The sequence below is a fragment of the Chroicocephalus ridibundus genome, chromosome 9, assembly GCF_963924245.1.
Source record: "Chroicocephalus ridibundus chromosome 9, bChrRid1.1, whole genome shotgun sequence".
NCBI lineage: Eukaryota > Metazoa > Chordata > Aves > Charadriiformes > Laridae > Chroicocephalus > Chroicocephalus ridibundus.
The window spans coordinates 36858156-36885786 of NC_086292.1; the positions used below are offsets into that span (position 1 = coordinate 36858156).

Below are 27631 nucleotides of genomic sequence, written 5' to 3' on the forward strand. Positions count from 1 at the left end.
CTTTGGATACAAAAGCCAATCAGGCCAAAATCTAGGCTCTTGATACGTTTCTCTTTAAATCATCCAGACCACTCAAGTTTATTTGCCTCCTTAATAGGCAATTGATATTTTTAAACTGGGAAAATGCAAATTAACATTTCCAGGGTCATTAGTCATTGAATGAATAACAATTTCTACTGAAATTCATACAAAGTTAAGGATCTACAAACATATGCCTGAAGAAAACCTAAGCTTCTTCCAAGTATATTCAGTCAGTAAAACAATCCATGAATAGGGGTGGAAAAGACTGGCCATATTATTCCACAAATCGCTTTTCTGCTAGCTCCCAGGTGGAAGTGGAGCAATGATTGATGAGCGCATCAACACCACCTAATCTTCTTCTGAAGAAACACAGCACAATGCATTCACAGTTAGATAAGGGTAGCCTGACTGCACTTCCTTAACATCATCGCAGGAGAACTGAATTAGCATTTTACAAAAATAAAAAGTATGGAAAGGCACAATAAATGTAATGTATCAGAAGAGTAAGAACACTATTCTAATTCTGTTGTAACTTACACTCACTTTAAGGCTCATTTCCATTGCCAGAGGACAATAAAGATATTCTAGTGCAAATGAAAGTCCATCTACGCAGAAAGTGTACATGTTAATGCATTCACAGGCAGATAAGATGCTATTGATCTGCAGTCACAGCCATTTCCAGAGTGCAGTAGTGCAGAGGAAAGGTTACTATGAGGAGGAGCGAGGGGCTGCCCAGTCAGTATGTGTGATACAGAGAAATAATCACACGTGACTGAGATCTAATTACTCTAATGAGTACCCTGATAAACAGAAACATTTATTAGAATTGGCAGGAAAACTCTTAAGCAAATACGTGTGTCTGTTGCTAATCGCCATTGTTGCCATTGTCTGGAAATGATTTTAAGAGGGAAAAAATTTTTAAAAAAAGTCCTTCCTATTACAGAGTTTGTATACAGGAAAAGGAATGTGTTGGGCTGTAGGCACGCACTCATCTCGGAAATGTAATTCATATACACTTCAACTCACAGAGAGGGCAGCTAGATTACCCAGGGCTAATCTCATCTCAGACCACCTTCAGCTTGGCTGGTGCAAAGAAGGATCCTTCTCTCCAGGCGCCAGTCATGCCCCAGAGATGGATCCCTTGGCTAGGAACCTTCACTCACAGAGCGGGTGACAGTAGAAGACAGTAGAAGACCCAGAAATAGCAGAGAGAAGGGATGGGAGGCTGATTTTATGTAAGATCTTGAGGGCAAACATGATATGGATAGATAAAGATCTGTAAAAAATAAGCTAGAAATCCTGCTGCTGTTAGCTCCCTCCCTCCAGCCCTCCTACAGCCCTGCCTCCGAGGGTCAGATGGCAGGGCAGCTGGTGAGCATACCCTGTGCAGCTGCTTCAGTCACTGCTCCCCCTCTACGCAGCTTTGCGTGTGAGACTACAAGTCATTAGAGTTGTCTTGGGCTGTAATCCAGTATACTCCAGTGCTAGTGACATAAATTTGTATCTTAACTATTTATGGTTAAGAAACAAAACTCATTGCTATTTGTGATGGCATGCACGGTGCTAGCCAGATGCACTGAGCTTTTCTAGGCACATCCAGACATTTAGAAAACATTTACCTCATGTATAAAACCATAATTAAAGGATATGTTGAAGAAATGAAGCGCTAGGCAAAACTGATGTATTGCTAGCTGGTGACAGGCAGAGCACCATGACTATCTGGACAGCACGTGACTAACTTCTAGCTGGTAAGTCACTGTCTTTTGTGGCCAACTACTGTTACATGATTTTGCCTTAGTTTACTATTTTCATTAATTGATGTAACTTTTATATGATCTGTATTATTTAACTCTAACATCACAAATTCTCACCACGATCCAGACAAGCACAGTTTCGCATGACTATTATTTAACTTATAACATAATGCTAAGTTATACAACACAATTTAAATTACATGCTTTGCAATGTATATGGTGCCCACCCCAATGTCAAGGGGTTTTATTCGTACCTTCTTTGTTACCTTGTTTGTTGTGTTTTTTTAGCCATTCTATGTTCTTCCTGATTGCTTCCAAATACGCCTCAGCTTTCCCTAGAGGAAAGGATGAGAGAGAAATCAGGCATGTACATCAATGATTGATGCAGCTTGCTTAACTGAGCGAAGCTGGTCACAGCAAAGGCAGATTAAAACTATTCTTAGTTTCTGTTTAAAACCCGAGTCCTGTCAGCCTTAGTCAGGCAAAATTCCCACAGATGGCTGCAGGTTTTGTCTGTGCAAGATTAGGCATCCATAAACTTAGGATCATGGCTTTTTTGACCTGTATACATAACTTTTGGTGGTATCCACAGATACTGCATATGTGGATTAAAGGCGATCTGTAGCTTTTTGATCATAATAATTACTCAGCAAAGATGAAGCTGTTAAGACAGCAAGGAATGACTTAAATAAGACTGAGAGCTTTGAGTATCTCATATACAAAGTGTCAGAAAAGTCCTTTCAGTAGTACTAACAGCATACAGCAAATCTCAGATTGTGGTATTTTGTAAAGACAAGCTGAAATACACCTACTTACATTTACTGAGAAAAAGGATGTATTCAAATTACTATGATAACTCCTTGTTATAACTGAAATTTTAAAGGGATGGCTATTTTTGGACTAGAAAGCACACAGGACAGAATTAGTTCAAGGATTACCTAATAAGGCCCCTAAGGAAATATTCCAGCTAATGGATTTTGAATTCTTAACTTGGCTGGAGCTTTATTGATGTAATGTTCTTACATTTGTCTAGAAAAAAAACCCCTAGTGTTATTAGCATGTAGAAGGCTATTACTGCCAACTAGGCATGTCTGGTCCCATTAGTAAGTGGATACTGTATTAGATATACTGTAATTTTTGAGCTGGGAGTGCAGAGTTAGTTTTATAGTAAGATACTTCACGAAAGAGCAAAGGGCATTGCATGATGAGACAAAGAACTAAATACGGATCCAATTTAAATTTCTAAAACACTATCGGGCTGAACATTTTTCTAAAGGTAAAGGAAAATAACCCAAACCAAACTGAACAGACAAATCTTCAACAGACAAGTGAAATATGTTATTTATCACTTCCCATGGGTATGAGACCATTTTTCTTCACTGTGAAATCAGATAGCCATCTTGAGCTATTTTCCTCTTCTATGCTCAAATAACCACTGCTGGAAAAAAATGCCACCTTCTATCTGTGAGTGGCTAATAGTTTATATGTCTGCACTGCCCACAGGACTGAACCAGACAATCTACTGTAGCCTTGATTACTGCAACTGATTACCAAGCATTTTGCAGTGAAAACATATGCATCCAAAAAAGTATGAGCATAAAACAGCATCAGTGCAAAATAGATTAAAAGCAATTTTTTTAAACCAGCTGACTAAACAACATAGATGCTTATGCTGGATCCATAGCAATAAGAACCCACTGAAAGGTTTCTGCCTCAACCAACATCCTCCTTCGAAAGTTCAGCATTCATTACCCAACAAATCTCCTCTCTATACATCACTTCCTAAGGAAGTCCACCAAGTCTAGTCAATAAATTGTGGGTGAAGGAGGATTTTTTTGTGTGCAGGAGGGAGAACTTACTCTGGAGACGCAGCTAGACTGTGGAACTCATGCTACCAAGGGACATGGCTGAGCCTGAAGTATTATACTGTAACCGTCACTTGCCAAACTAATTTCTCCAACTTTCTGTCCCCTCAGTAAGTTCTTCATCCACACACAGACCTAGAATGAACCCACTCTTGTCTTACAAGTTTTCGCACCAACCACTTCTAAGATTTACTTGCTCGGTTATATAAGATTATTTAAAACAGTGCTTGTCTTTGGGAGACAGACTCTGAAGTACAGTGTAAGTATAGTATAGTGTCTGTCCTCTGCAGATTTGGTTTGAGATGTAGCAGCTGATTTGCACGCCATGGGCAGAGCAACTTCAGCGAGTGTAATAATAAAAGTACTACTGTGCTAAGTTTGCTTATCGAGACACTAACTTACTGTAATAGGTTTTCAATGCTATGTAAAACAGGCTAATTGCTGATGACCTTTAACCTCTGGCATTGAGTATTGCAAATTGTTTCACTTTGCAGAACTTTTCAGTACCTTTCAGTACTAGCTTGTTCTAACAGAAGCTAGAGAAATCATAGGGCTCACTCAGAATATTGAATATCCTGATGATCTGATTTCACTGAAAAGCCACAGATGCAAAGAAGTAAAATCTCTGTGCACTACTGTGTCAAAATGCATTTCATATTGCTCTCAAAACGGGCTATGAATTCTGTGAAAGATTATGGCCTTAGTGAGCATGGCATATAGTTTCATATATTTAAAAGCAGGCAAATAAGTACGCTTCCAAATCAAGCTGTTGTGTGCCGACTCCCAGTAACTACAAGCTGAAGATATTTATGCTAACACACTGGAAAAACAATACCAAAGATAGGAGAGGATTCTAATCACTTGGAGTATACATATGTAGCAAAAGCAATAGCCATTTTGTACCTCTGGGCTCTTCACTGTTCCCTGCTGCATTTTGTTCTTCATTTTTTGTAGAATCCTTTGAGATTTCATATTCCTTTTCCATTTTAGCTGCTTCTTCCTTCGTACTGTCTGCTTCTTCACTACTCTTGTCTAAAAGAATAACGTTAAGAGCAATTTTTTATCAAACGTACCAAAAGCACTTCTAAATCACATCAATACAATCTTTAGGAAGTACAACATTTTGACTGGTGATTGAGGAAGAATCTTATTGGAGTCTGGCTGAAATTGGTTTATAAAGGTCATCTCTACCCCAGACCTCTGGGAACAGGAATGCCTGTTTCTGCTCCTACAAACAGCAGCTGAATACAGGTGACTAAAATGCAATAATATGTAGTTCAGAAAGGCATATTCCTTTGTCCAGAGAAAAATTATTGGAAATTTGCATTCACTAAATCCAAAGTTGACAAAGAATGATTTTGTTTTTAATTAAGTCTTAAGAAGTATTGATACAGCTTGCTTTTGTATATATATAATGCCCGGACTCCACTGAAGAAAAGGGCAGTGAATATACTTCCCAAAGATTGGACAACTAAGTAAAAATTCCTCTCTTCTTGTCTGTTTAGACGTCCAAGCTGTGGCTACAGGTCCTTGAGGGACCTGTAGGGTATCTTTAACTAGCAGTCTGGCTTCTACAGCGATCAGCGTGCTTTTAACTGAATAGGTTAAAAAAATGTGGTATTCCAGAAAAGCAAATTGTAGAATAAGTACCTGCTGGTAGCTTTGTTCTGGTTTTAGTGGAAGGGTTCTCAAGCTTCTTCTTTGTCTGCTCAGCTATCATTGTATCTAAGTTTTCTAGAAATCAAGGCAAAACAAAACCAAACCCCAGTTATTCTTCAACAGATATGATGCAGAATCTATACTATATTCTCCACAACACCAGTTTGAATGGAAAGTAGAAATCTAAAGGAACAGTCTTCATCCCTGCCTCTGAAGAATTAATGCAGAGCCAATACTAAAAGAACAAACAAATAGCTATATGGAACTTTGATCAATCTTATTTAAAAAATTTAACAACTAAATCATGACAATAAGTGTACCAAACAGAGCCAATATTCATAGAGACAGTAAATACGTGCATAGATATTCTAATTAAGTCACGTAAGTCACAAAATATAGATAAGAGTATCTGTAGCAATTTATTCTGATGAAAGCAATGAAAGGTTTTAATTAACTTCACAAAGTATACAAAACTATGAAATATGTGCTTCATGCTGGTGGTAAAATATTATCCCAAACTGCTTCTCTGTCTGGATTTTATATGGTTTCATTGGAAAAGAAGTCTAATAAAAAGTTTTAAATTAGATTTAGATGAAATAAATATGTAAATTGAACTGATTAAAACAAGTATTTTTTAAAGTTGCTGAAGTCAAGCATTTACCTAAAAACCCAGTAGGCAGCCATGGCCGCGTATACAGCTTTTGAAGTCTAGAAAATGTTTTTCTAAGCAAATTTCAGAGCTGAACTCATCTAATTTGAAAGGAAAAGCACCTTTTCATCAAGATGGATGTTTCAGATATAAACATTGTATGCTTATGTGGGAAAAGTGATACAACACTTAACAGATATGCACAAATACAGATCATCGTAAAATCTGCCATTTTTCTTCAGTCATAGTATGGACATGGTGTAGAATTTTCTTTCCCTTTATCAGCTTTTTTTAAAGGTTTAGTTAAACATGGATCCAAAATTTGATAGATGTCGGCTAGTTGGTGGGTATTTCTGAGTGACTTCATTTTGAATTGTCAATATTCCCTATATATAAACAGCTAAAATATCCAGTATGAGATGTGGTAACCGTGGCAGAATAGGTATTATTGTGCTAGTAAATATTTTAGGTCATATCTTCCATGTAAGGCCCACATTTTACCTATCAGCCAGGAGCATCTTTTTCCATCGGAGAGACACTCAGCACTGAAACCTAAAGATTAGTTTTTTAGCAAGCACATTTCTCTTCATGGCAGATCACCATAAACAATTCTGCCTGCCATCTGATGAGAAATCACATAATCCTGTCTGCCTGAGTCCTCTATATTTTGTGATTTACATAAAATTAAAATGTAAGGAGTTTTTGTTGGCATGCTGCTTGATTGCACCCTGTCAATTCTACATCACATTAGGGTTTTTTTATGAAAACTATTTTTGCTTGGTACATATCCTTTTAATGTGATTTCTGACCTTGCCATATGCCCTAAACTAAACAGGTCTGGGCTGGGTTACAAGCCGCGTCAGACATACTGGTGAAGAAAAAAACAAGCTAGAATTATAGTGGTGGTATTGATGCCTCACTAATCACTTGATCCAAAGCTTATTGAAAGGACTGTAAAAATTCCTTTCAGCTGAGCTCAAGATACTATTTTTTATCCTGAATCAGAACCATACTAGTATTCCAGCGGGAATATAAGGATTTCTCTGTTGCAAGAGACACAGTTTTTAGGATAAGATTATACAGCTAAAAACTAAAAAATTGTTTGTAAACTCTAGTGAATAAATTATTCTCCTTCACTAATTCATGCACATGCAAAAATGTTGCTGATTTTAGACCTTAACCCAGCAAATTCTATTAAATTAGTCTTATTTTTAAGTGTAAGCATAGTATTTTAAAACAAACAGGAGTATTTAAATGTTTAAAATGCCACATGTATTTAAGTGCATTGATTCCTAAGTGCCTTTCATGTTCTATCTTAAAAGTGTCTGCAGTAAGCTTGTATTAGCAGAAAACAAAAAGACTCCACCACAAGACAGATTTATAACCTGCTTAGGCATCTCTAGATTTAAATGTCTGCATACTGACAGTATTATTAAACAAACAGAATTAAAAACGTACAGTGTTATCAAACAAATGTTTGATAGATATCAGCTACAGCTGATAGACTGTAGCGTTTAGAAGTTGCACACTTCTAAACACTTCAACAGTCTCCCACAGCATCCTCATAGGGAAGCTTAGGAAGAGTGGGTTAGATGAATGGACAGTAAGGTGGATAGAAACTGATTGAAGGACAGAGCTCAGAGGGTCGTGATTAGGGGCACAGAGTCTAGTTGGAGGTCAGTGACGAGTGGTGTTCCCCAGGGGTTGGTACTGGGTCCAGTCCTTTTCAATATATTCAATGACCTGGATGAGGGGACAGAGTGCACCCTCAGCAAGTTCCCTGATGACACAAACCTGGGGGGAGTGGCTGACACAGCAGAAGGCTGTTCTGCCATACGGAGAGACCTGGACAGGCTGGAGAGTTGGGCAGAGAGGAACTTTATGAAATTCAACAAGGGCAAGTGTAGGGTGCTGCACCTGGGGAGGAGTAACCCCATGCAGCAGTACAGGTTGGGGGCTGACCTGCTGGAGAGCAGCTCGATGGAAAGAGACCTGGGAGTCCTGGTGGACAACAGGATGACCATGAGCCAGCAATGTGCCCTCATGGCCAAGAAGGCCAATGGCATCCTGGGGTGCATCAAGAAGAGTGTGGCCAGCAGGTCGAGGGAGGTCATCCACCCCCTCTACTCTGCCTTGGTGAGGCCACACCTGGAGTACTGTGTCCAGTTCTGGGCTCCCCGGTTCAAGAAGGACAGGGAACTGCTGGAGAGGGTGCAGCAAAGGGCTACCAAGATGATTAGGGGACTGGAACACCTCTCTTAGGAAGAAAGGCCGAGGGATTTGGGTCTCTTCAGTCTGGAAAAAAGACAACACTTACAATCTTATCAACACTTACAAATACTTAAAGGGTGGGTGTCAGGAGGATGGGGCCAGGCTCTTTTCAGTGGTGCCCGGGGACAGGACAAGGGGTAATGGGCACAAACTTGAGCATGGGAAGTTCCACCTAAATGTGAGGAGGAACTTCTTTACTTTGAGGGTGTCAGAGCCCTGGCACGGGCTGCCCAGAGAGGTGGTGGAGTCTCCGTCTCTGGAGACATTCAAAACCCACCTGGACACGTTCCTGTGCAACCTGCTCTGGGTGACCCTGCTCTGGCAGGGGGTTGGACTAGATGATCTCCAGAGGTCCCTTCCAACCCTATGATTCTATGATTCTACATGTATCCATATACAGCATGTGCCACTGACGGCAATAGGATTTATGATCCTCCATTATTCAGTTACTCCTATAAATCCCATCAGGAATTCGACAATTTCCCTGAGTCTTTCGATTTGGCTAACAATTTCATTTGAGGTCAATGTATAAGTAATAAACAATATTTATTACTACTTTGTCACGTACAGTAACATGGTAATATGCATTGTTTTCCAGCCATATGCATCGAACAGTTACATCTGTACATGAAGTATAATATGGCACCGTTGACCACTAATGATCCAAGTTCTGCCACTAAAGCCAGACTGAATATGATAACAACTATATTCCATTTTCAAAGCTTTATTTTGTCAGCAAAGTTATGGACAAGTTTATAGGTCAGGCCTTTTAATAAGGACTACATTTTACAGGAGAAATATTGAAGCTCTCCTGCGAGCTGGATGGCACATCAACATGAATCTCAAGATCTAGTAAGCAGTTGTACTTTCTGCGTGACAGAGAACAGTTAACTATGTAAGCCTGTTCATGTTTATGACGATCATCTGGTGTATCTACATATATATCATAGAGAGAACGTTACCAGAGAATCACAATTATTCTTGAACAGGATTTATTGCCCTTTTTTCCCCTTCAGAATCTTCAACAGCTGGTATTGTTACAAAACATGTTTGTACTTGTCATATGTAGCTAGGCCAGGGCTGAACAATGTTTGCTCTGAGTTACACTGATGGAGTGAGTCATCTCCTCAACCGCGATGTGCCTGGCCAGCAGCTAAGCAACTGCATGTCGTATCTGGAGGTCTAACAAGAACTGATTACTTTTCCGGTATCGTTTCCCTAGCAACGTACTTTTTACACAGGAAGAGTTCAGAAAGGTACTGACCTTTCCACAGAGCTGGCCACTTATTTGAAATGGCACTAATTAAAACAACAGAACAATAACTACTGAGCTAATGGAAGTGACCTACGTTGGTAAAATAGGTCACTCCTCTCGCGGCCGGCTTTCCGCTGAGCAGTATAATCTCATCACTCGAACCAGACTCCAGGAGTCAGAAGATCTGGTTTCTGCCTTGCCTCACTTTCTAACTTGCTCTTTGATCCAAGATGGCTTGCTGAAGCACTCAGGCTGCAGGAGGGCTCCGAGTTTGAGTAGGCATTCTAAGACGTCCTAGGCCCACTTTTTACAGGTGCTACACACCGACAGATCCTATTAACTGCATCTGAAAATGCAAATTCCCAGCACTTCTGAAACTCTGACGTTTGAGTTGGGCATTCAAAAATCTGAATCGCATAAAAGCAGAATGCTTATCTTTCCTCTGGGAGAATGCACTTGGGTAACACCCTTTAAATCCACGGGAAAAGATACTGCATGAAAAAATATTACAAATTAAAATACTTGGTTCTTATTAGAAAGGCAGAAACTAATGTACCCACCCAAGTAGTTAACAGAATTGGTAACGGAAGCCTGAAATAGACCCTTCTCTATAGAGAGATTCATGGTGTTTTCCAGTCTCTTGCAAATTTTGCTGTAAAGGGTTTTTTCATCTGCGTAATTGTCTTGCACCCAGGAGGCAGTTTCACATTCAATCCTCATCAAATTGACTGAAGCTGAGATTTCATGTCATTAAACTTCTGTAGAAAGACCTGCTTTGCTGTTCTATTTTCACACAGCATAGAAAGGCTGTGTTTATTAAAGGAGAAAAAGAGATGACCATGGTACCTGAAATCAATCTTAACAATAGCTAAAAAATGAGTTTACTTAATGAGTCCATACACTACAGCAGCTTCAGCAGGAAAGCTTTGTGCTGATGGCTGCTTGTATGAGATGCATACATTTCAGGCATTAAAAAAGCACAGTTCTCCCAGGGCTATTCTGTCTCCTGCAGTAGATGATCCTTAAGAGTTTGTAAGGCCTTTTTCCATCTGTGACAAAACTCAGGACATCTCAGCATTTGCTTGTGACTATTCTGTGGGGAATAGTGTACCTGATTAATTCTTTGGCCAAATCCTCCTTTTAGCTTACATGAGTGCAGGTCCAAGAACTGTCATTATCCACTGGATTTTCACCAATGTAGCCAAAAGCAAAGTTTGACCTTTAGTCAGTTCGTATATGTGTCGTGCATATGTTTCATAAACTGCTTAAACTGTGATGAACAAGAGAAATCTCTCCATTGTGGATATACAGATGGATCTCAACTTTGCAAATGTCCTGTTTGTTTCCAACTCCCTGCTTTACATGTCAAGACATGGCATTTTCTTTATCAATCTTCCTGTTTCACTGATTTGTCGTGATGGTGTGTCTGAAGCCTAATGCTGCTACGAGGAATGACATGTCAGGTGACAAACCCCAGGTAGTGGCATCACTTGCAAATGGATTACCGGCAAGATGGTCAGAGTGATTTGAAATAACACAGCAGCAGTATTGCTTGGCAATCAGATTAAAAGCAACTCAAAAAGTAAAACACAATTAAATAGATGTGTTTTGAGGTGAACACAGCTCTGACCGAGTCTCCTGTGTTGTCCTTATTAAATTCCCTACCTCATGGACTATTTCTCAGATTTTTCCTTTCAGTATTCTAGAGACATTTCCTTTGCATTACTCCAGATCTACTAGCGCGGTGTGGTGCAGTCCTTTCCTAATCGTTTCCCATCCTGAGGCTGCAACATGGCCTGTGCACACATTTTAAGTATTTTGATAGCATGCACTTTATAAGCACAATGGTTTGGGACTGAAGCAGCACACAGCCGCCTCTACTGCAGGAGTGGGATGGAGCTTAGTTTTGAAAGTTCAGTGACACCCTCTTTACCCTGCACCCACATCATCATCTCAAATCATAACTTATGGTCTCAGTTCTCAGCTGTCAAGAGAGAGAGACCGAATTCAGAAAGTAAGGGGGTTTTATGCAGCTATTAAATACAGTGAGAAAAAAATAAAGGTATTGCCCTCCTTCCTTTAGAAACACAAACCACTTGGTAGGATGCAAAACCTAGATTTTCAGGAACTAAGCAATATATTTGTCAAAAGAGACACTACAAGGAGATAGAGATTTCTTACAAAGTATCCTATTGGGAAAGCATAGAGGAGGCAGTGAAGGGAAACAGAAGAAGAGGCAACATATTTGCAAGAAACAGCTGCAAATTTAAAGGGTAGATAGTGATAAGCAAAGCAATGAACTCTTAATATATTCATTTTGGTTCTTGTACACATGATTTGACAGTCATGTAACGTGGTGGGAAAAAGAATTAGCAATACTAAAACTACTGGATCTCTCCCAAAAAGATATCTGAGAAAATTTAGGTCTTATAGATACTGGAAATGCTATGCTCTCACACATATTGTCACCCTCTGGTAATGCCCATTTTGCTGTAGTGTGTTTTTTATGAACTGTGAGGTTAGCTGTCATAGACTTTTCACACTGTAGCTACCTGGGTTTTTTCTATGCAGTGAGAGTCTTAATGGGGGAAAATAGGAGATAAGATCTAAGCAGTGGGGGCAAAAAACCATTAATGTGTTTGTGCAAATGCAGAAGTAGCATGGGATGAGGTTACAGAAAGGTAAGCTATAAAGTTGCAGTGAGGTCTGCGATCAACATACTTGCTAGATTCCAGTCTTATCTGCGACCTTTGCACACTCTCTGTCCCCACATCCTTTCACCTCACCTCCATGCAAATTCATCCTGGATTTAACTATTCATATATACTTTACACTATCGCTGTTGCTCCTCAGTATTCAGCCCACTGCCCCCATCTCAGGCACCCCTGATTTCTGCTTTTCAAATGTGTGAGTGTCCTTGGTCCTCCTAAGAACAGTACAGTATACTGGCATCTGTGTCACCTTAGTTCATCAGATACAAAATAAATAGCAGAGAAAACAGAGCTGCCTGAAATTAAATAACTCCCACTGGCAGCTGTATGCATCAGTCATATGATAAAGTAATACTGGGCAAGGAAAATCACCAAAGGGACGTTCAGATAGGGAAAATCGATTAAAGATTTTAATGCTTATGAAGAAAACCTACAATAGCAACAAAGAGCCCTTTGAAAAAAAGGACGCTAAAAAAGAAAAAGAAGGTATTATGTATGAACAGTTCCCTGTACAAAATACTGTCAGTGCCCTTCATCTCCCAGGTCAAAATGAAGGAAAGAACAAAAGGTCCACGTGACACTGTCCACATATCACTTGCAGCCTCTGGCACTGGTTTAGCACTCTGGCATCTTCCCTCACCCCTTTGAAATCACACAGTCTGCATCAGGGAGCATCTGCTTCTACAGACAGTGAGTAGAGGAAAGATGATGCCAGTCTGTGCTGTGATCTGCTCTTTGCCTCACGCTCTTTGGCTCCGTGCCTGTTCTTGCCTAACTAAACAAGTATCAGGATCAGACCTTTGGCCTGCAGCATCTGTGTTGATGAGAACTTCAGGGATTAGTCACAGTATTCAAACGAGTCCTCCTCTCCCAAGAAAAGGCCAGATTGTGTCTATTCTGCACTGGCCTATGCCGAGGAAATTGCAGAGCTTCGCATTCATCAGAAGTGGAGCTGTGGAGGGTACCAAGTGTGAATGCGAGAGGCAGAACAGCTATTCCATATTCCTCAGCATGCAGAGGCAGGGCCATGTTAAAAATCAACATAGAGGACTTTCTGCCTCTTCTGTTTCCCCTGGATGTTTTTTCATGCAGCCTCACTCTGTCAAAGAGAGCATTATAGCAAAACAATATCCCAACAGTAACTTTAGAAAAGGACCCAATTAATGAGCGTACATATACCTTGGCAGCGGCTCACCAATGAGCCATCTATCTCCCTATTGCTAGTGTGTCCTGCAGTCTGGTCTGCTTTCCAATTGACCATGGAGAACAAATGATGAGGGGGTAGAAGAGGTAAACAGAGACATCTGCTCATGCCCATTTCTAACCAACACAACCTCCTACTCAGTCACGGGGGAGAGTGTGGATTCTGACAGTGAGTCAGAGCCAAAGGGAGGTGGTGTGAGAGGTGTTTGGTTTGGTCTATGGAGGGAGGCAGCCATGACTCAAACACTGCATGCTGATGAGCTGGAGCAATTTCTCTATGTTCCCTCCTAATTAAAGGGGGGTTTGCTCCCCAACCAGTCTCCTGTGGGCTGTGTGTTGTACACTGTGGCTCCAGTAAGCTAAATGCTCTCCTACAAGGAGATGAAAAGTGGGATCCCCCTCAGAAAGAGCAAAGCTATAGAGTGCTTAAACTTAATTTTCTTCCCACTCCTTTGCCTTTTGCCTCTTTCTCTTCTCCAGCATTGTTCAGTTGTGGAAAATACAGAAGCCCTGATATGGAAACTGAAAACAAAATGACCAATCATCTCAATCATAAGATTCGATAAAATACGGATTATATGCAGTATCACAGTGAAGCTTCTATGTATCTGTGAGACACAGATGGCAAAAGTTTGTGCTACATGTACTAGTCAATAAATGAGAACTCCACACATGTATACAATGTGCACATAACTAATTTGCATTTCTAATGTAATAGCTCATTAGATAACACAACTCCCATTTGGTTAGGGTAGCAATGGATAAATTTGCTACAAATCTACTCTTGTAAGCAATGTACAGCAGGAGAATATAAGCAATGTACTGTGTAAAAAGAATTCATACATACACACTGGTGCCTCTTAAGAATTTGCCTATCATTTCTGAAAGCTTTATTTTTGTTATGGTCCACTTGGCTCTAATTACAAATGTTTCCTAGAATGGTTCTAAAAATCACTCATTATTTTGGTCTTATTAGTGGGAGATGATTTACAAATGTATCTGAACAAACTGGCAGAAACCATTTGTTCTTGCTTCTAAGCTGACAACAATATTATTAAAATAAATGTATTATAAAACTATAGTTCCCTTTACATAATTACTATAAATAGAGCTTTTACCAGGATGGTAGTGGACTGATACGCTTCCATTTTAAAATTAGCTTTCAATTAGGAGGAAAAGTCACTCAGCACACAAAAATTTCCTCTGCTTTGTGTGGTGTAGATGCAGCTTTTCTAGATGAAGCTTTTCCTTAATATTTATCTGGTCTGTGATGGATGACTCTGATATAGAAAAGCTATCAGAGTGAATCTCCACCATGACACTACTCAACAGACAGGAGGAAAATGAAGGAAAGTGAGATATTATTCACAAACTAATACTCAAAACAGTGTAAGTATCTGTGCAATGCATTCCTTATTCTGCTCTGCTGAAATCAAAGTAAATTTTACTATTGGCTCAAACAGCGCTTTTTCCCTTGAAGCACTCAGGACCATGAAGGATATAGTCCTTTCAGTTCTGCATGGAAAATTCAATATCAGCTATTTATGCAACAGAAACAGTATGAATGCCATGAATAATGAAATATTTTATGCTGAATCAGCCGTAACTTCTCTGAAAGCTTTTTGCTGCTTTACGCTAGTCATTATGTGGAGGGATTCCAACGCTTTCACTCCACTCTCTCACTGCACCCTTGCCAACAGCAATCATTGTTTCAATAACTGTCCTAAGTCCCTCCCAATATTCAGCCTGTTCAGTGATAACAGCCTGTGTCCAGAGCAGGTTGGGGCAAGCAAGGAGAATTCAGCTGTTTGGGCAGCATTCGCTGGATGTTGACAACCAGTCCATGGGTGGGTAAGTTGATACCGCAGTTGGATACCAACTAGGTATCTAAGTGGATACCGCAGTTAATTCACAAGTCACCTGAGTAACTATGGTCCTGTGTCATATGATTGATTACCTTGTGCTTTCTGTACCAACAACGTTTGTCCATTCTTTTAATTGCAAAAATGATTTTAAAGCAGCTTTCAATCTTCAAGGGCAGACAGGCTTTCTAGAGAGATTTCTAAAAGCCTTCGAACAGGCTTTCAGTCCACAGAAGAATTTGCTCCCCGTACATCAAAATACAGCATTCATAGTTAAGAAAGTAAAGAGTGATAGAGATAGTGGCATTTTGCCACCAGCGGGGCAATTACCAAATATGATGCATTTCAGCTGAACGCACATTTTATACAAGTTTATTACAGCCTCCCTTTAATGCTTCCAGAGCTACACTTTCTGAATACATGCTGTAAACAGCAGGCGGTACTTTTTCTCCTCTATCATATATATGAACACTTTTGTTTTGGCTTTCTGGGTTCTGAGTTACAGATTATATTTAGCATGTGGAAAGCTTTCAAAAAACTTATTACATAATATTGAATATGTGTTTTAAAACGTGAACTTCCTCTTCCTTGCATTTGTATGTGTGTGCATGTGTGTTTTTCTTGCACCACACTGCTGCTAGATCCTTTGTAACTTAAAGCTAAACCTAATAACATCATTCACTGCAGCAGCAAGATACTTCCCCCTAGAGTGGGATACAATGACGATGATGGTTTCAAAATCCCAAACCAGCTGTTACTGGTATATGCATTCAAATTCACTGTCTCTGCGTCCATGTGAGAGGCACAAAAGCTTGTGACTTGATTCAGTAAATGATTTATTATTTTGAATGTGTAATTCAGGGACATAGCTTACGCATGGCTTCAGGCAGAGTGGGGGAAAGTAATTTAGGCAGTTTCCTACTGTAATAAAACACAGAAAAGATATAATCCATCTGCACAGACCCAGTAGGTATTTTCCATTAACTAGCATGGTTTGCTCACTGATTTTGGACTGACAAAACAACTAAAAGCTGCCAACTTTATAATTGTGTCTTCTCTCTAACAGACATTCATACCAATTCCTTTACTTGCTATAAATAAACACAGCTGGGTATCAATCCCCTAACCCCAACTGCACCAAGAAACACAGTATCTATCGAAGTATTACTGGAAATATTATGTTGTAACTTTTTGTTGAGTAAGGGTGGCAATAAAACTGCTGCCATGCTTACGGATACTGCAAGAAGCTAAGATTCTCCTGTGCTTGGTGTCCTTGAATATCTGAGAATATTTTCTCAATAAATGAAGGTCAGCTTTAAAGTCATTTCTGAACAGCAAAACTAAAAAAAGAATACCACAGAAGCAACTTGAGACCTATGAGAAAGCTTTTTCCACGACAGTAAGTTGCTTTGATGGAGTACAAAATCCATCTCTGCATAAATCACTCATTTGCAAGGCAGAGTCTGGATACATCAGTTGATAGTCTTACTTTAAATCCAGACTAAATCAGACCTCTGAAATTCTTAACCTAATCCCTGCCCTCAGTACTATGTCATCATGGCAATTTGTTTCCAGGGCTACAGTACTTATTTACTCCAAGTAAAGCCAATGTGAACAACTGCCCTGAATTTCAGCAGGAAAAATGCATCTCTAGTGTAATTCCATTATCTGACTGATCTTGCGTCAGCAATGAATTTCACCTATTAAATTCTGGCACAACACTATCAGTGAGGGCAATATCTGCTCAAGCCATATTATCTTCATTTGTAGAATGACACTGAAACCACTGTGTTTGTAATCAACCATTTCTTTATGTGCATCTTTCTTTAAATGTACCAGCAGCCAGAAAAATAGAGAGCTGAACTGTAGCATAAATTGTTCGAATAGTCCCAAATTCAAGGACTTCTCACAGAAATTATAGGGATAATCTTGGCCAGAGATATAATGAATTCTTTAGAGAGGAGATGCAATCATGCACTGAATGTGAATCATGACCCACTGGACTTCATGTAGCCAAGTAATTGATAATCAGTCTGTACAGTTACAGTTGCATCAATCAATCATGTATCTGCAACAGCCCATATCAAACAAGCCTGGAGAAGTCATGAAAGATCATTGTCAGTCCTATTTCTGTGACAGGCTGAGAAATTAAGCTGAGAAATTGCTCTGATGTAAACAAAAACTTTTCAGGCTACCCCAGACCAGGAACACCTCAGAAAAATGAAAGGGTTGTGTAGAGCTTACGCAGATAAGCCCTTTTGTAGCTCTGCTTGTTTAACTAGAAAGGCTATGAACAGTTAATATAAAAGAGTTTCTAAAAGCCAGGAGAGGTGCATGAGAAAACAAAACAACAAAACAAAAACCCAAACCCAGACTGTTCCAAAATCCCTCTTCAGGAAATTATAACAATTTTACAAAATCTTCATAGCCACAGACTCTAAAATGGATCCAGGAAAGAGTGCTTCAAGAACTACTCCTGTGCCAAGATGTAACACTTTCCATAGATGGACGGAGTTTTACTTGGTAGAAGACCATAGCATTAGCTCATGTCTACTCTAGCTACTTACAGATGACAGATTAAAGGTGCTGAAGGGCTGGATTCTTCTGGAAAATGCAGGTACCTGATAACTGAACAAAACACTAATCTTCCCCTGACATAAAGCCAGGGTATTTAAAAGCCAATCATAAAGCCAAATCAAGTGCACTTCACGGGTGTGAAAGTGGAACGATCCTCTAAATGCTTATCTGATACATAACCTTCCTTCATTAGATGGAAATATTAAAGCAGTATGGAATTCAACACTGCTATAATGACTGATCAATCATTTAGAAGTACAGCTTTAACATTTTGAATGAACAAGTCTGAAACAGGACTCATAAAATGAAGGAAGATGACAATATGACTGTTGGCAGAGTAAGAACATAGCATTAATAACACTGTTGTATAAAGTATGCACTCTCACCCAGATAGGAAACTCCTTCTTCTGGTGTGATTGTTCCATATTTAACCATCATCTTCACAAAATCAATCAGGGTTTTCATGATAGTTATCAAGGTCTCTTTCTCTTTTGCTTCTGTCTCTGTGTGAGGGAATAAAGCAAAACTAGTCAAAGACTTCAGGCAACTTGGAAAAACTCAGTTCTGCAAACTCTGCACAAACTTCATGCATAAAAAATGACCTAGTCAGTAAAAAGAAAATGCTGTGCTGGATTAGTAGAGAGAGCTCCTATATATGTCCTTTTAAACTGTTCCTGCAAAGTGCACCTGAATATACTTTAAAATTTCAGGGTTTGGTTCATCTTTATAGCTTTTTGTCTTGAAGGGAAATGGTAATAATTCCATTTTACAGATAAGGCCACTAAACACACTCAGATGAAGTGACTTGACAGAGTTCAAATTGCTGGTCAGAGGGCAGATATAGGCAGTTTCATACAGTCTCTGTCTTTTTCTTTTATTTGTCTGTGAACTACTTAGTAGACCAGTCTGGTTCTGTATGAGGAAGATAGCTCAGAGATCCCTTCTCCTACAAGATCCATGGGTTCAACGACAAAAATACAAAGTGTCTCAAATGAGATTGTTACCATGTGCAAGACCATGACTCAGGTACTGGGAAAACATAATCTTACATGGTTGGGAGGATCATGACTCCAGAATAGGATATGAACTATGATTTTTCATTATAAAAATCCATCTTTCTTGCCCATACATATCTCTGACTATCTTCATGATCATTGCTTCTTAGCTTTCTTTTTCCGCTATAGTTATCCGCTGAACAGTATCACTGCTATTTCTGTATTAGCAGCATGACACTCCCCCAACACACAGTTACTCAAGCTCTTCCTGTAGCCCAGGTTGTCACCAAAGGACCCAAGAGAGCCAGGGGCTCTGTCAGACAGGGACAGTTGGAAACATACTCCCAGCCTTGGCAGAGGGCCAGCCCCTTTGGAGAGCTGCTGAACAGGTTTTTTATTGCTGTCTGCAGTTTGACACACATCTGTAGGATGCAACTGAATCCCCTCTTCTCCAGCTTGATACAAGCCGGCCGGTGAACAGCGTAAAGCAGGGGACAAGGCAGAGATGTGCAGCCAGTGGGACATGGTTCTATTTGCTTGATAACCTGTTAAACACAACATGCCCTTCTGCTTTGTGAGTAGAAAAAGGAGAAGAACTAGCATGCAAAACTACCATGGGAAAAACGAAAAGAACAGGAAGAAGAATATGTGGTTTGTAGATTGGACTGGAGCAAAATATGCCCTGAGGTTTTGCATTCTAGCTCTCCACTCAGGTGTTTATGGGGAAAGTTTGAAGCTCCTGCAGGATAAGGAATCTACAGAATAAACTGTTGCTGACTGCACTCGAGAGACCAGAAAATATGCTGGCTGCACAGAGTGAGAATGGGTGTGTGGTTGAGTGTGCTGACAAAGGGTCTGTGGCGAGGTGCCACAATCTTGCCTGCAATAAATGGAAGGCAATGATGTCTAGCACCGGAATAGGAAGAGACGTGCGGAGCTTTCATTGCAATAAACAGCAAACCTGTGGTTTGTGAAAAGGCTGGGAGGCTCAGGCTCATTTACCGGTACCTTCACAGTGAGGACTCTACTGTGGCTTACTCGTGTCTCTGTTGGCTTAGAAGACACGGACATTACTGGAAAGATCTCTGGAGAAAACAGTTTGCCAGTTTTTCATCATGCCTTTACGGGAATGAAAAGAATTCAGGACTCCTGAATCATACAGCACAAGATGGGAAGGGCTACCTACGTCACACGGTTTGCCATTCTGAGTGCCGTTCCTTTCAATGTTTTGCCATACTAACTAATCAAATTAGTTTCTGCTATGCATCTTAGAGAACATTTTTAAAGCACATGGTCTTTTGCAACTAGGGAAGCTGTGGGGAAGGGAAGGGAAAGGAGTAGGAGAAAACAGAGAGCATCTTGATTTTCTATTTTTTTCTTAAATGTTCCTGTAAACACATGATGAGCTCACCTGAGTTAAGACTTTTTAATAGTGCATAAAAGTTTGGAAAATATTGAAGGTCTTCAAAATTATCTTCAGAAGGCAGCTCATTTCTTCTTTCCAAGATATTAGATGAGGACCATGTGTTATCCAGTGTATCATCAGTTTCTCCATTAATGAAACTATCCCGATCAGCTTTGCTTGGTGTCTCCACAAAAGATATAAAAAAACCACAACTTATAAGCACATTGCTTCTGGTGATAGAGTTAACAGAGAAAGAAATAGCATCATAATCTTATGCCAGCATTTTCCTAGTTACAAGGTGAAGGCTATAGTATTTTTTCAAAGTTACTTCAACTTGGGATCTGGCTTAAACCTCAAAGTAACTCACAATTCGTTTTTCTATCTGATGGAATTTCTTTAAGAACATCTTTAGTTTCCAGATTAAACTAACTATTCCCTAAAGCAAAGCAGTGCACTGGTCTACTTGTACCATTTGGTAAGTGATTCAAAATGATTAGCTAAGAAATTACCATTCTTTCCTGTTGCTTTTCTTTTGTACCACTGTCTGCTCTGCTTGGAGGGTAATCAAAATCTTCAGCCTCCTTCTCACGATCCTTTGCTTCATTGGCAATTAGCTGTTGTAAAACCTCTGCCACTTCATCTTCCAGGGTATAGGCCTGACTCTCTGTGATCTGTTAAAATATTTGTGCAGAGTACTTATAGAATATTGTGGGTTTCTGACATTAAACATCAATATGAAATCTGAGCTTTGTAAATAGGTTGCTTCAAATATGTTTGCTTCAAAGCTGAGCACAGCCAAATTAGGTGTAACACCACTGATGTGTGTGTGCATACATATAGACATAGATATAGATATGTACACATATAAACATACATATGTCTACATTTATATAAATGCATATATACACACATCCACACATCAACACACATACAAACACACATCAAATACACGTGTATACATAAAAAACACCCACCCACACATATAGCCTCCAAACAAAGCCATATAGGGCTTAACACAATGGAGTCCAGCTTGAAAGATAGAGCTGCAAGTGTGATATACCTGTATGTGTATATATGTGCGTGTGCACATATAAATATATATGTTCTGCAACGTATCTAGGCACAACTGAATAACTACAACAGTACACAGCAATACAGAAAGGGAAAAAGCAAATAGCTTTTATGGCATCATCAAAATCTTTTCTCTTTGCTTTGTAACAGCTGTCACTTGAATGAGAACTCCACCGTGCAACTGTCCCACAGCTCCCTTTGTAATCAGTGGGATTCCGCATGCAATAGCTAATGGCAAAATCTATTGCAGAAAAGATAAGTTTAGTATTTTAAATATAAGAATCTCATATTGAAATGGCTAAAACCGTTGAGACACACAGAAGACAGAGACAAACCCAGTCTTGCTAAAAAGCAATAACAATGAGAAATGTATCCTCAACTAACCAGCATCATTATATGCCCGCTGATGACAATAATTAGTAAGTGGATAGGAATGAGCTCAGACCTTTCTCCATAAACATCCGAAAGAAATTTATAATACAAAAGAACTCAATTAAAATCAGAAGAGAAATTAAAGGAAAAAGGAGGGCAAACATGGCAGGAGTACAATCAGTGAATGTTCTCTTGACACCAGAAACATTCTGCAGCTTGGTCTATTTTGCTGCAAAGCCATCTCAGGAAGAACAATGTTATTGCAGAACTAAACCAATGTACACAAATGAGTCAAGAAGCTTGCATAGAGCCTGAATCCCGGTCAATTTCACTCAAGTCAGCATTATTAGCTGGACACAGTGTTCATCCAAATTGTTTGTAAAAGAACATTGAACTAACCCACAGCTAAATAACAGCTAAATGAAGTAGAAAAAAGATACTTACTAGTCCCAGATTTAGAAGTTTTGAAACAATCTTGTCAAACACTCCTCTATCATTTTCCTCATAAATTCTTGCAGCAATTTTTTGAACAATGTCTTCAGCAGTCAAAGGAGTGCCATCTAATTGATGTAGGCCATCTGGATCATCTAAAAGGATTACAGTTTAACTGTGTGCTGACTATCCTAACTCATTTGGATTAGACATCTTGTAAAAAATATCTGCCTGCATCTTTTTCTCTTCAGAACAAAGCTGCACTTTTTACACACATTAGGAATATAGTTTGATACACACTTTGAAGTCCATTACATCAGTCTCAATGAAAAGTTATTTGTGTCCATTTTACACATCTGAAAAAGAGCTTTCTGACTGGCTCTTTTGAAAGAGCAGAGATGAACGTAAGGAGCATACTCTCCTGTTTACAGAAAAATTTGTAAGAATAAAAGAACACTGCTCACATATCTGCTTATATGCATCTTCTTGGCATCTACTTTCACTGTATGGCCACTTAGATCAAAACAGATCATGACAAACAGCATACTGTCTTCTTGTTTGGATTTCAGCAAATGAAGTTTTAATTATGTAATCATTACTTATGGCAAATAATATCATCATAACCAATGGGAAAGTGAGTATGATGAGTAAGCTTTGGTCTGTGATCAGCATATTTTGATATAATTAAAAAAAAACTGATCTAAATGCTGCTCACAACTCTCAGAGGACTCACTTAAACTACAAGTCAATTAACTACTCCTGTAGTAAAGGCAAGTATTCTTTGGCCTTCGGTAACTTTTTTTAGCTTTGTGATGAGGAGAATTATCTAACATTGCACATAACATTTGGAACAAATATATGTGATTTAGCTCAATACAGAAGTGCTTCTTCCTTTCAAACCAGAATAAATATATTTTCCTTTAAAAATATGTCTCATTTTCCTTCCATCAGATCTAAATTGCTAAAAAACATAATGCAAATTACACAGTTGGATTTTCCTCCACGGAAGAAGACTGTAAAAATCAACAGCAATTCTTTTGTATTGTGTTTCAAAACCTAATTGTAATACAACAAGCTTCTACAACTGGAAATAATTGAAATCGCACTCCAGTAACAAATACAGCTCATGTTTAGTGGTGAGTACAACATCCATGATTGCAATCACTTTGCAAGAGAAGTCTAATCTAAAATTCACCGAAAGATGATTATAGAATACCTTGGAATCTATAATCCAGTCCACTTTTAGTGGAGTCATAGTCATCCACAAGCCTGCGGTTCTTGGTGGAGTCTGCATCATCAATGGCCAGTTGCTGTTCATACAAAGAGCTTCTAATTGACTCCCTCTCCTTTTCATTCCTCTCTCTTTCTGCTACTGATTTTAGCAGGTTCAGGTCATCAACAAAGGAATAATTCCTGAACTCTGGCTTATTCTCTGGAAAATACATCAATGCACACATAACATAAAATCTTACACCTCTTTGAATACCGTTATGAGTATCACTATAAAAACAGGAAAGATGTTTTACCTGTGGGAACTATTTTCCTATTCTTGTCTGCCTCAGCTTCAGCAATCTGATATACAAGAATAAAACAAACAAACAAGCAAACAAAACAACAAACAGGCAGAAAGAATAAATACACTGAAGTGTGGGATCTCTTAATTTATCAATATCAGCAGAAGCCTTAATGTCTGATCTTCACTCTTAGTAAGAAGTTTGCCTTAATAAGTAGACAATGATTAAGCGCTTGGCACTTTTTGTCAGTACCACCGCATCCTCTGATCAGAATCAGACATTACGAGAAGCTGCAATAGACTTTCCATTTTAAGATAAATGTGAGTTACATTTTCCTTCTTCAATCCAAGCTCTGTCTATATTCCCATACGATGTCAATACAAAGGGGTTACACACCTGTGAGCTGTTGGTGCTAACAACGTGCTTTTGGAATGCATTTTTTTGGACAGTAAATCTCTATATGTTCGTTCTTAAAAATTATTGAAACACTATTTTCCACCCAACCCCATCAGTATTTACTTTACTGACCAACCTGTTTTCAACTCATTTGTTAAGATATTAGGAAATCCATGGATTTGGTACCTGAAGGCTCAAAATATTATGAAAATAACAAAACTAAACCCCACTGTAACTATTTTTTATTTCACTTACCTGTTCCTCCAAAGGTCTTTCTACACTTAATTGTCTGTTGTGTATAGCTTTATCTAGAATAAACAAACACACATATATACTCAGTTACAGGATGTGTGCAACTACAAAGAGACAGCACATTGTTTCTTAATTTTTATAGTTTTCTCCCATAAAACGTGGTGTCTTAAGTATGTTGCCAACTGCTAGTACTCGTAAAAAAATGTAGTGTTCCTAGAAGAATGAGAATACAATTAAAAAGTCATTTAAACAAAGCATGACTGTTTGAGGGAGAGGTTCTGCAAAAGATGTAATAGAAATACAGATGTAGACTCAGCAACCCCTTTCTGATGAGAAAACTCATAAACAAATTGAGGAAAAAAATGTTGTAGGAGATTGACTAAAATAGCAATAATCGGATTGGCACAACCAAGAGATTAAAAATCTCTTACATCCAGAATACTGGGGTAGACAGAGAGTGAGAGAGAGAGACTTGTGCAGAAACTGCTGCAGAATGGATGAAAACATTGCTTGGAAAAGATTGAAAAAATTCAGAGCTTTTCCCTCTACCAGCACCTATCCTCTTTAATATTAGATTGCAACTTCTGTGATTTGGCATCTTGCGCCAGGGATATTGTTTCTTTAGCATCTAAGTGCTTTTAGACAACTGGAAGGAAAGTTTTTACTTTCCTCTATCTATACCCTGCAAAACTTTCCCCATCTCGGAGAAAATGCAGAAAATGTGGTAACGAAGGCGCTTACCTTTGCCTACTGGTTTCGGGAAGCCGTGCCCCCCGCTCACCAGCAGTGACAGCACCTGCACCACGACCGCCAGCTTGAGAAACATCCTGCCGCTGCCCGGCCCCCACTCCGGAGGGCGAGCCTGGCCCAGGGACGGGGGTTCCTGCCCGCGGGGGCTCCCGCCCTGCGCGCCCTTCCGCGCCCGCGGCCCCGACCGCCGCGCAGCCGCCGCCCGGCGGGCGCTGTCCAGCGGCGCGGTGCTGAAGCCGCAGAGCGCAGCCGGCCGCCGAGCTCGGGAAAACCGCTCGGTGCCCGGTCCCCGCGGCCGCAGAAATGGTGGAGGCCGTCCCCGCCGCCGGCCCCGGGCAGGGGGGGAGGAGACGGGGGAGGGCCGCGACCGGCGGAGCATGCGCGCCCCGCTCCGCTCCCGCGGTTCCCGGCAGCCGCAGCCCCGTCCCTCCCGCTCCCGGGGGAGAAGGAGCGCTGCCGCCGCACGGCGCTGAGCGCCGCAGGCAAACTCTGGGAACAGGCTGCGGGAAAATCCCACCGGCTCGGGTCCCCCCCAGCACGTCCAGGGGGAAGCTCGGGTTTGAGGTCAGCTCAGCGAGGCTTGGCCGCACACCCTTTTTGAGACATAAAAGCGAAATCCGGCCCTGCAGAGGAGGCCTATGAATCATTCCCATCTATGCAAGCCCTTTCCACGGGGCTGAATTACACAATGAAGACACAGTCATCGATGATTCTTTTTACTACAAATAGAGGATATCAAAAGTTTAATTATAGCACATCTTGCTCTTTAAAATTTAGAATAAAATAAAAAAAAGCAGCAGCACAAATGACACTAAGCATGTAAGCTATTTCTGAGCATTATCATGAATTAAAATTTAGCCCTTGCAGGCACAGAATGGCAACAAATCCCTAGGGGTCGGAGGAAGACATTTTCACCGTTTTATGGCAGAACAAAGGATCGCAGCGGTAGCTCTTTTCAGAACTATGGGATCTGCTTCCAAAATGGGAGACAGAATCACAGTGTTTTTTTCTTCAAAAACGACCTCATCATTTTGTAGTCATAAATGCATAAATGCAGGGGTCAGCTGAAAACCTTTAACATTAAAAATCTTGCTAACTGCTAAAAAAATGGCTAAAAACTCTATTATAAGAGATGAAGAGGATCAGTGCTTTTACAACTGAAAAGTAGGAACACAGTGGAACTGTTCAATCCCTCATCAATGTATAACACTATTATAGTAGAAGCTGGGTAGAAGACTGATAATTAATGGGATCACAAGCACTAAAAACACTGCAATTTTTTCCCCTGTTAGCAACCACTGTATTTAATACTCAAGCCTTTCTATATAATTTAAATTAAAATTAGATAAAATCTGATGCTCTAGTTTACATCAGACTCACTTCTGTAAATTACTCTGCCTGTGATCCACTGATCCAGAGCAATGAAAATAACTTTCAGTTATACACTGATAACCCAGAATCTCTACCTATAGCCAGCCATTCTTGGAGCTGTACCAGAGTTAGGAAAAAACCTTTCGAGTATAGTTGTATATAAGAAAAAAATAGCCTTATTTAAACATTGCCTGGTAACCTACAAGGAAAATTGTTATACTAAACAGAACCTTCCCTCACTTTAGAAGCACAGAAGACAAGCAGCTTCCACAAGAAAGCGTAAAGCAACCTCTTCCCCTGCCATCTTTAGCAGACATATACACACACCAACAGGAATCTCAAAACTACAGAATATTACTGATACAGAAAAATGAAACGATTGATTCTTAGTTCAATGTGGCTTTATATTCTATTCCAGTTTTGGATTAATTCAACAGTTCATTGCCTATCTAATGTTCTCAATGTTCAAAAAATGTGTACTTTCTGTCCATAAACACTTCCTGATATTTACTTCTATACCCCTTGAACATTTCCTGCAATGCATTGTAAACATGCATCCATTTATAGGACTCTACACATTTAATTACTCGGACAAAAGTCACCATACAATACAAAAGCAGTAAATGTATTTTAAACATGCTGAAATCAGGATAACTGTAAAGTGGGGCAATCAGAAAAGGAACTCTAAGTGGCAACGATAGTGCAAAGAAGTTGCTGATTAAAAACACACCTATTTATGTGATACGTCTACATATGGCTTTTTGTATATAATGATACGTTTAATTGTATTCAAATGTGTTTACACAATACACTTCTGTTTATGGGATAAATGTTTCTATTTCTGTGAAATCTTTTCTATACAATTCCCAATTCCATCTAGTTTGTTATTTCCTTTGTGCTAAACTGCCTCCTGCTTTGCCAAGCCTCCCTAACAAGAAATGATACACCAGGACTCTGTAGGGGCTGGGACTGATGGTGGGGAGAGAAAAGAACTCAAAACCTGCCACCATCAAAAGAGAGCACGGCTGCTGTAGCCACTCTAGTGCTTGAAATTACAAGCGAAAAAAAACACGCTAGGAAAGCCAAGCCTAAAACTTCAGACATAAACCACTTCCCAGTTCATGAAGACTTATAGAGGCAACGCACTCCCAGGCACTTGCTCTAACTGGCAAGCACAGAACACACCTGCACTGCCACACTCTGGTTTTGCACATTTGCACTGGTAAGCTCGTATGACACGTGACAG

At 39.8% G+C, this 27631-nt stretch overlaps 1 protein-coding gene across 3 annotated transcripts in view; it reads right to left on the reverse strand.

Annotated features, from left to right (window-relative positions):
• Positions 1-25435, reverse strand: part of SCG3 (secretogranin III) — a 30938-nt gene extending 5503 nt beyond the window's left edge. The window contains exons 1-11 of one of the 3 annotated variants that reach the window (XM_063345434.1): positions 25006-25435; positions 24268-24320; positions 23629-23674; positions 23319-23534; positions 22115-22257; positions 20737-20898; positions 20234-20411; positions 18214-18330; positions 5291-5374; positions 4544-4672; positions 2042-2110 (exon numbers count right to left, since the gene is read on the reverse strand). In XM_063345434.1, coding sequence (XP_063201504.1) covers positions 2042-2110; positions 4544-4672; positions 5291-5374; positions 18214-18330; positions 20234-20411; positions 20737-20898; positions 22115-22257; positions 23319-23534; positions 23629-23674; positions 24268-24320; positions 25006-25393 — 1585 coding nt within the window. In that variant the 5' untranslated portion in view covers positions 25394-25435. Of the gene's footprint in view, positions 1-2029; positions 2111-4543; positions 4673-5290; positions 5375-18213; positions 18331-20233; positions 20412-20736; positions 20899-22114; positions 22258-23318; positions 23535-23628; positions 23675-24267; positions 24321-25005 lie in introns of all 3 variants that reach the window. The other 2 variants (XM_063345433.1, XM_063345436.1) reach the window with 2 other exon arrangements.
• Positions 25436-27631: the final 2196 nt, after the last annotated feature.